At 42.3% G+C, this 10,014-nt stretch overlaps 1 protein-coding gene across 1 annotated transcript; it reads right to left on the reverse strand.

Moving 5' to 3' along the window:
- Positions 1 to 884: 884 nt before the first annotated feature.
- LOC104400032 (alcohol dehydrogenase 1) lies at positions 885 to 8,944 on the reverse strand (the record flags this gene model as incomplete). The annotated part of the gene is made up of 8 exons (XM_010023064.1): positions 8,927 to 8,944; positions 7,721 to 7,822; positions 6,370 to 6,508; positions 4,231 to 4,318; positions 3,903 to 4,122; positions 2,948 to 3,208; positions 2,325 to 2,460; positions 885 to 1,023 (listed from the first exon to the last, which is right to left on the reverse strand). Coding segments are annotated over exons 1-8 (1,103 nt in total), but the record flags the coding sequence as incomplete, so codon positions are not given.
- Positions 8,945 to 10,014: the final 1,070 nt, after the last annotated feature.

Below are 10,014 nucleotides of genomic sequence, written 5' to 3' on the forward strand. Positions count from 1 at the left end.
GTTACATGCTCTATACATTTAGAGCAAGTAACACCTAAAACAGCTGCCAGCAAATGACAGTGAGAAGAAAATGCGAATGCAATTCTCCAGACTGTGCAAGTTATAAACAACTAGAATGTTCAAAAAGGGTAGTCCCCACACATACTAAGGTACACAACTGTATTTCCCACTTCTGCCAAGGAGAATTTCCAATTATTCCCACATAAATCTTGTCAAATGTCTCTGGCAAACAGTATTTCCAATTTCAACACCCCATGAAAACAGAATCTGAGCTGAATTCTCACAAGATTTGAGGAAGGCATGAAAGCTAAATTCCAAGTTTGCAATGTATGTGTACACCAAGTAACTCCCTTTTTGAAAAGCTCTGAAGTTCAAGGTAAACTACCCAGTGACTTCAGGAGGAGTTGCACTGGGACTCTTGCCTAATTCACCAGAGGAAAGGTGAGTTGCTCTTCTAGTAAATATCGGCTATTTCTGTGTTCCTGCTCCTCAGCCTAAGATGTTTCTTCAGATGCGATATAGCTGACCCTGGCACTCTACAGCTCAGCACTCCCAGGCTCCCTTCGCTGTGTGCTCTTTTCCAACAGGTAGTGGGCTCAGACTTCCTCACTGCTGGGGTCTTTTCTCCCTCTGCCACCCAGTGTCTTTGCTCAAACCAGAATCCGAAAGTTCCTCTACAAGGAAAGGCAGGGCTCAATGCGTTTCAAAAGCTAAAGCTTTGCTGGCTGTGTTACTACAGCTGCAACCCATGGAACCACAGTGGGCAAGATTAAGGGATGTAGTGAGCTGCCTTCCCCATTCTGCACCGTGAAGTCGTACTCTGTGTTACCATACAGCTCCTTTAGGTTATTTATACAGAACCTTTACAATTAAACATGGTTTACCTCTTCCCTGTCCTTAGTAGATCAAATCCTTCATTGATTTTAGTGAAAGGAAGTCTATGGGTTATTAATGGATCCAAAACAAATTTTTTCTTCATGTAGTCAGCAACCAGTTTAGGGACTGAATCTTTACTCTTCCAGCCTGAAAAAACCCACAGATAATGGATAACGAAACATTAAAGGCTTGGGAAATACATAAACCCATTGGCAGCTTAAAGTTTTAGATAAACTTTCTGCAACAGAACAGCATGATGAAATGCTGCAGCATGTCTTTACCTCTGTAATAGAGAGTGCCAGCAGGAAAAATGGGTTGAAGGGCAGCTGCTCTACATACGGCAAACCCAGTAAGTGCTTTACTGGTGGAAGACCAGAAAAATTTTAATCTTTACAGAATCCAAACTCTTCCCCATACTAAATACTGTTTCAACTTGTCTGTTTCTCAACAAACCACATCTCATACAGAAGCCAGAGGGGGGACATCCATGTTGGTAACTGGAAACTTGATTGACTAGTCAAAACTGAGGGGGACAGTGGGTGGATACATCTCTTTTTTCTTCTAAGCAATACTAGATAAAGCTGTCTCAAACGGTCAGCTGCCCTTCCGGAGGAACCTGATTTCTCTCTGCTACTCTATCTGGGTGTCTATTGAATACATCAGAGGAAGTGGCTGTGAGTGAGAAAACCTGCTGTTGGAACTAAGGTTTCAGTGGCCTTCAGCTTTGTGTTGAGTGACTTTAGGCTTGCTGAGAGTGGGGCTCTGCTGGGAGAGCTCCAAAAAGAGAAGGAACCAGAAGGGACTGATAGCAGCTGGTGAGGGGCAGAGCTGGGGTCTGACCTATGTGGAGATCAGGTGTGTCCTGGCTTTCCATCACTCCCGCTCTCTCTTTTTCTTCCCCTCTCTCTGTCTTTCTATCCCTCTCATTCTCCTTTTTCTTTTTCTTCCCCTCCCTCTCTCCTCCACCCCTTATCTTTTCCTACTTTTCTCTTTATCTTCCTTGGTCCTTTTCTCTTATCTGTCACCTTTTCTTTCTCCTTATCTGTTTTTTCTTCTCTATTTTTATCTCTTTTATCCTTCCCCTTTCTCTCCCTTTTTACCTCTCTTGTTCTACCTTTCTCTTTCTCCCTTCCTTTTTTTTTCATTTCCCCCTTTTATTCCCTTTCTCTTCTTTCCCCCTCTTTTTTCTACTTTTTGTCTTTGTCTCTTCCTCTGTCTCTTCTTCCCTCCCCCTTCTCCCCTGCCTCTATCTCTGATTTTCTCTCTTTCTCTCGCCATGAACTAACAGTTCCCATAGTTAATTCCCTTTGTGCTTGTCAGCAAAATAGCTATCAATATTACTTCCGGTGGGACAACCTACACAATGAGTTTATACATATCCTATTTCATTCAAGATAATTTGCAAGTTTCCCAAGCCAGTTAAACCACTTCTTTCCAAGTTTTCTTACCTCCAAAGATACAGCCTTTCCAGGTGCGACCGGTGAAGAGCAGCATGGGGTCAAAAGTGATCTTCTCTGCTGCAGGAGGCGCTCCCACAATCACACTGACTCCATAGTTGTTATGGCAGCAGGCCAAGGCTGAGATCTGCATACGGAACAGAGGGACACCCCGAGTCACACAAGATTGTCCGCTGAGGCCCAAAGGTTTCCATTCCTTCTCCTCCCCTCAGGGCTCTGCTTGTAATTCATTATTTTGTAACTGAAACCACATCAAACAACTTCCATTGTATCTGCTCACAACATTGTGTCTGCTGTCAGGGGTTAGATATGTCCTAGCTTTGTTCCCCTTCCCCATTTAGTATCAGACATTAGTGATAAGCTACTGCTGGAAAGCAGTGGGCTGTGTGAAATTTAGTCACCCTGGCTAGGCCTGGGGACTATGCTCAAGTTCTCTTCCCTAAGTTGCTGAGCATGTCCCTGCAACTCAGTGGCAGAGAGCTGGACTTAATAGGTTTCAAGTTAGCTTGACACTCTGCCAGTGGCTCTCAGGTCCTCACCCTTGGTGCTTAGTGGGTTAGTGAAGAGAGCTAACATGCTAATGCCTCATTTGATGACCTTTTTTGGTTGCATACCATGGTTTCGGTACGGCCAACAACCTCGAAGGAGTAGTCCACACCATGGCCGGTCATTTCAAGCAACACCTCATGTATAGGCTTCTTGAAATCTTTAGGGTTGACGCAGTCTGTGGCTCCCAGTTCTTTGGCTTTGGCAAACTTGTCACTATTGATATCAACAGCAATGATGCGGGAAGCTCCAGCCGCCTTGCAGCCCATGATAACCGAGAGGCCAACTCCTCCAAGGCCAAAGACAGCACAGGTGGAGCCTGGTTCCACCTGTAATACCCATATAAACATGGCATACTCTTACAATCTAGGTAAAGTATAGTGCATTTTCTTACTACCAACATGTTTTCACTTGAGCTACTTCTTGTAATTTAGAGATTACCTGCTGAGAAGGAATTTGCACATGCATACCTGTTAATGCAGCAGCCAGCTATACTGTCATAATCCTACATGTGACTAAGACCAATTCTCCCTAAAATACGTTTCTGAGACCAGATTTTCATTACGCTCGTCAGGTTCAGGTTTAGAGACACAGTTTTTTCACAATGCTTTGTATCCCAGTGGTGTTAAGATCCATAGTGCCACTCCACTGGAGACAGTGCCAGCTGTAAAAGTCACATTTGTGTATCACTACAAATTCTGAGTGTTGCAAATACAGGCTTCCTAGATTTCAGTTACAATAAAACAAATCAGCTCCTTTGTAACATTTTTTCTAGGGGTGATAAAGCCATGAAAGTAAAACTAGCAGGTGGTAATAAGTATTTTTACTGGATTTTGGATTGAAGGCTTTTGAGTACCTTAAACAAGAGAAACTGGAGTAGGCAAAACCCAAGTAACTTCCTTCCACCCTGACCTCTGCAACAGAGTCTATACTTCCTGGCTGCCATGCCGATGCCCCCATGCAGGCCATGCAGGCCATGAACAGGCTCCATGAGTTACCAGAAACACCCACCACGATACATACCTTGGCAGTCTGCACAGCAGCCCCATAACCAGTTGAAAATCCACAGCCAATTAGAAAAACTTTTTCCAGTGGAGCAGCAGAGTCGACTTTGGCTACAGCAGACTCATGCAGTACTGTGTATTCAGTGAAGGTGCTTGTACCAAGAAAATGGTGAATTGCTTTTCCTTTACAGGTGAATCTAGTGGTGCCATCAGGCATTAATCCAGCACATGGAAGAATGCTATTTGAAAGATGACCAGAAGAAATGGCAAGTGAAATCTGTTGAGTGGGATTGGCTTTGTATAAATAAAAACCAAATAAGGGTTGTAGGTGACTCAGGAAAACTCACTCAGTTTTGATGCACAGATTACCCTTGGTGCTTAAGCAACTGCTGCACTCCCCACAGTATGGCACAAAGAGTGGAATAACCTTGTCTCCTAGAAATAAAACAGTAACGATATAGGATTTAAAAAGGCAAACAAGCAGCATGCAGGTAAAAACATGGAGCAAGTACATTTAATCCCTAAGCAAATGTGTGGTAGGAGTGCAGTACTGGTTTTATTTCCTTCTGCTGCCCTTGGATGATATACCATCTTTCTCTGTTATAACGTGCACCACTAGGGCAAAATTATGACAACTGATTTCAATACACAAAATCCTAGTGTCTTTCACAGAAGTGAATCTGAGCTGTGCCATAAAACTGTGTTAGCTACTGACATTCCCAAAGTACTTACTCAGCAGTTTATTGCATCTGCACTAAGGTAATACACAGGTAAAGAAACTGAGATAAAAATTGACATCCACTAGGACAGCAGACCGGAGCGCCAAGATAACAGGGCAGTAAACTGTGCATGCAGAGAATGGGAAATTAAGCATTAATTTGCCAACCCACTTGAGTCTCTTTCCTATTTGCAGTCCTATTACTGTTGCATTGGAGTAAAGGCAGGTAAAATGTTTGTCAGAGAAGCAGTGACACACAAACACAAAGACAGTATCTCTCGTTCTCTAGCACAATTATATGATGAACAAAGTAGCACATAGCATCCCAGTGTGATTTTTACTGCTATGCGTCTTCCGCAGCAACAATGTATGATAAATCCCTCATAATCTCTAAATAGGTAACTCCTAACAGAGATCAGTTCGTGATTTGACAGTTCTAAAATGTGGCTAATCCCTGACACATTGAAAGACAAGGGAAATCTTTGATTTCCACTAAAAAATGGAAAATATCTACAGAACATGAAATGCCCCCTTCTACTACCCTGACCCTGAGTTAACTTAGAACTGTGACACAGGCTTAGTAATCACTCTGCTAAAGAAACTTTGCACGTCTTGAAGCTGTTTTTAGAACTTGCAGGTGTAAACTAAACAACATCCAAGAAATGTGATTTTGTGTGAGTGTGTGTTCAGGCCTGCGGTTCCACCTGGAAACACATGGCAGCTAGAATTAGACAACAGTGTGAGTTATGAACCCAGAAAAAGCAGCTAGAGCTATCACTGAAATCTGAAATATGCATATTTGTTTGGAGCTAAAGCAGAAATCTCTAATAAAACTTTGTCTTATCTCACCTACCAAACTGCTTTGGACAGACTACTACTTGTTGCCAGTACGAACAAAGACACTGGGCATACGGAAGTCTTAAAAGTGAACTACTTGGATATTGTAACAAACTGCCTGGATAAAATCAAGGACTACTCTGCAGATTTTGTTCACTACATGATTTGTGTTAATAATTTAGCCCTTATTAGAGTCAGTTTGGTCCCACACAGGTGTGCAGAAATCCTGTCTCATCTTGCAGCAGTTGGAGGAAAATCAGCATCTTCCACTAACTTCTCTTTCTACCCACTGTGGTTCAAAGAGAGTGTAGCAAGAGGAGCAGCTGGTCCAGAGAAGTGTCCTCCTCAGAGCAACCCAGCTCTCAGCTAGCAGTGATGTCTCACCTGCACTGGTGCTGCACACAAGCAAAGCCTGCAGCTGGATGGGCACCCAGTCATGCCCTGATACCTTTGAAGTGAAGTAATTGAACACACAGACCCAAGTTCTGGTCTACTGAAGCCAGTGGATTATTTAGCTGTAAGGAGAATTAAAAGAAAGTGTTTTGACTTGTTGTCTAGTGCTTTGCTTTGCCTTACTCTTGAGATGAGCTGTATAAACTGTTTAGAGAACCTATAGTACCTGATTTTCTATGTTGAAGAGCAAAGAATCTGTTCTTAATCCCATGACAAGAAAAGCGCTGTGTAGGTGGAAAGCAAGCAGCAGATGTTTTTGACAAAACCAAAGAAATTGAATAGAGAATCTGAAAACAAATCAAGATTGGGAACACAGAAAGATGTAAACGACATGTAGTATCCTTTAAGGTGTCCTTGAAAAAACTCAAAGTTGGAACATCTTCCTGTGCAATACAATTACTCATGCATGTAATCAACTTTGACTTTAACAGGAGTCTGGAAACTCAGCAGAGGGTTTGTGTTCAGTGCTGTTTCACACCTGGTTTGATTGAAGTTATTCCCTGCCCAACACTCTCCACAATACCAGCTGCTTCATGCCCAAGAATTACTGGAAAAGGCACAACCAGTCCACCAGTCACCACATGGTCATCAGAGCGACAGATCCCTGTGGCCACGATCTGATTTAGAGGAAAGACAAGGATATTTCAGCATTTAACTATGCCATGTCATGTCATACACAGAAGTGAAATGATATCATACATTTGGAGAAGTAATTTGCTTCCCTCCAAAATCACACATGCACACAGTAACTCTACAGGGAAACCACTTTTGGTTGTGTGAGTCATGATTTTCATGGGTTGCATTAGTCTCTAATCCACAAAGCAAGGCTCCTTTGGGAATGTTTGCTATGCACTACTGAGCGCTGTAGGAAGTCTCATTGATTATCTCACAGGGCCAATGTTCTAGCAATGTATGAAGAACATTGGTCCTGCCAGAAGAACAGAATGCAATAAAATATTTCTAATATTTATAGATAAATACATAAATAGAAAAAGTCTGCAATGTTACAGAAATATTACCAAATTAAGTAAATTTAAAATAACCAAATAGTATTTATAAACCTAGCAATATTATATATATTCTCTATTCCTTAGATTTAGATGATATTACAATATATAATAGATATGTTACGTAAAATATGTATTATACAATGGCATAGCATCATCTATAATTACATTTTAATTATTACATGTTATTTATATATTTTAAATATTTGTATATGTCATACATACCAAAAATTGAGGCTACACATAGTAATTTATATCACATTTGACTTTTCCTGTAGGTAGCACAGCAGTAGTTCTTTTGAAACATTCAGGTATGTCTTTACAGCTTTTGTTCTGACAAATGGAGTTTTCAACCCCATGAGAGAGTTCTCCTCACTGGTGTAGCACTTGAAACTGCTCTAAAATGAAAACAGCTGCTGGATTCCACTGAGAAAGGTCCTGAAATGTGACAGATGCTCAGCACCCAATTATAAAAGGAAGCTCCCACCCTACTGAGCTATTTCCTAGCATAGATTCAAAGTAAAAGAGAATTTCTTGCTCCATGCTACAGGAGAATAAGATTTTTGCCTTGGGCTGTGATTTTTTCAGCCTATCAGAAGCACAGGTGTCTTAGGAAACAAAAAACCTAACCTAAAAAGTCCTTTTTCTTTTAAAAAAGACCCTCATGATCAAATTCAGGATTGAAGCATGTTCCATAGGAGCTCACTGAATAGAAACTACTCACCTATTGTATGTTTTCTGACCAGATCCTAAAAATCTACAGAAATAATCCTGATACGGCAAGATAGAATAATAGTTGTTTAGATTTTTATTTTTTAGTACCTTTATGCGAAGTTCATGTGCTTTTGGTGGGGCAACTTCCACTTCCTCAATAGAAAATGGCTTATTGGCTTCCCACATTACTGCTGCTTTGCATTTAATAACCTGCAAACAGAGCAAAGAAAAGGCGAATGGCACTTCCACTTGCAAGTCACCACACAGACAGAATCTTACATTTCTGCATGTGAAACACCAGCTCGTATTTCAGGGGAGGAGCAAGAAAACTACAGGAAAAACCCCCAAATTTAGTGAATTTACATACAAGTGAACTACAGTTAATTTTGCACTCGTGGTAGCTCAAAAAGAGCATTTATTTTTTTGTCCCCTCTTGTTTTGTGTGGCTTTAGAATAGCGAAGACAAATGGCAGTAACTGCAAACGATCACAGTACTTTCTTTAGGCACGTTGCAGCAAGGCACAGGCCTTTAGGCATTTTCTGGGTTCCTGCCCATCAGCCTCGCTTGCATGTCTCTGGGGGTGAGTTAGTATCTCTCAGGTAGTGCAAGAAGCAACATACACTGTCTTCAGCAGTGGAATTCACCTATATCTCTCTTCTCACTAACTTTCTAGCAAAGATGCAAACACTCATTTCAGTCCCAGCTCAGTACTGTATTGTATATGATACTTACTTTTGGTCATCATTATCTTAAGCTCCAGAGTTGTTATACACATATTCAAATTTAATGACTCTTCTAACATCATCACAATTACACCCCAAAATTAAATGCAATATTAGCTATGGGTTTTTTTGGGGTTTTTTAGAAAACAATCTGATACGAATTATAAAGAAGCTAAAAATAACTTAAACCACTGTGGGGTCTCAGAATGGAAACTGATGGAGCTGATAAATACATTGATCTGAACACTTACTACATTGTATTAGGTTTCAAACTGTCCAATCAGGGATTAAAAATAGTTTGCTAATGCCAGGGGAGGTTATTCTTATTCTGGTGCTGTTACCTCATGTTGCCTCAGTGCTTAAAAAAATAAAGACATTATCTTCTTGATTTTATCTTCTTTCTTATTTAAAACCATTTTGCAGGAGAGTACAGTGGCCTGCAAGTAAGGGCTGCTCTCCTGCACCAGCCTCCTCCTAAACTCTCATCTGAGCTATATCACCAGGATTTAGGGTGTCCCTGCAAAGAAACTGCGTAAAAACATGCACTGCTCAGCTGCAGCAAAGGAACTTCCAATATAAACTTGTGCTTACTTTGCCTGCCGTGCTCATGTTGACCAGTGCGTCTGTTTCGAATCCTGCCACCACCGATTCCTTGTGCCAAGAATTCAGTCAGCTGCAAAGCAGTCAGGTTGCTGACACCCCAAGTCCTGTCCCATACACTGGAAGCTGGTCTTGTGAAGTGCTCCTGCAAGTGCACTACTCTGACGTTTTAGCCAAGCCTCCCAGCTCAGCGTCCCACCCCCTTAGTCAGTCAAAGGGCCAGAATGGAAATAAACCACCCACCTGCTGAAACCTCATTCTTTATGGTGCTTTTGTCTCCCTGACTCCTTTGTCATGTTCTTCCCCACCTTTTTTGTACCTTCCCTAGGGCTGTCCTCAGCATCACGGGAAGAAAGCAAAAGCCCTGGCTGGAAGCTGTCCCCTCTTTCCACCTCTCTGGAAGGCTGCCCTCCAAACCCATTGCTCTAACTAGCACTGCAGCTGCAAAGGGAAAAGGGGAGAGAGTGGCTCTTGAATTCACAGCAGCAGGGGCACAGTGAAAACATGAAGGTTTAGTTTGGATTACTTTGGTGACACCCGTAAGAGCCCAGCTGGCACATTAAAACATGCTATTGTGCAAGCTGCTTAAGAAACATATGCTGGCTGCAGCTGTCCCTGTGCCCGATTCCTTAGTTTTAGAGTCCAGATACTCATTAATCTGTTGGTGTGTTTCAGTGAACAGTGACCAAGGACAGTGTGCTGATCAAGTTGATGACAAAAATCAGTTAGCGAGAAGTGCCATGAGAGGATGCACATTGCTTCCCTGCTCCACTTGTGAGAGATTGCCTGACCCATCGGTCCCATGGACACCCGCCAGCATGGGCCCCATCACTGGTCCTGCACCCATGTACTGGCCCTCACCTGGGACGAGGTCCTGGTGCAAGGGGTTGGGTGGAGGTGAGCACTGTGTACTTCTGTCACGGATTTCAAGCTTTACTTGTTTTCAAATTATGCCACGTGGTGGGTTGACCCTGCCTGGACAGCAGCTGCCCACCAAATCTGCTGTGTCACTCCCCTCCGCAGCTGCACAGGGGAGAAAGAGAACATCTGATGAAAGGCTCGTGGGTTGAGGTAAGGAC

Source organism: Nestor notabilis, unplaced genomic scaffold (assembly GCF_000696875.1).
Source record: "Nestor notabilis isolate BGI_N333 unplaced genomic scaffold, ASM69687v1 C15412291, whole genome shotgun sequence".
In the NCBI taxonomy this organism is placed as follows: domain Eukaryota; kingdom Metazoa; phylum Chordata; class Aves; order Psittaciformes; family Psittacidae; genus Nestor; species Nestor notabilis.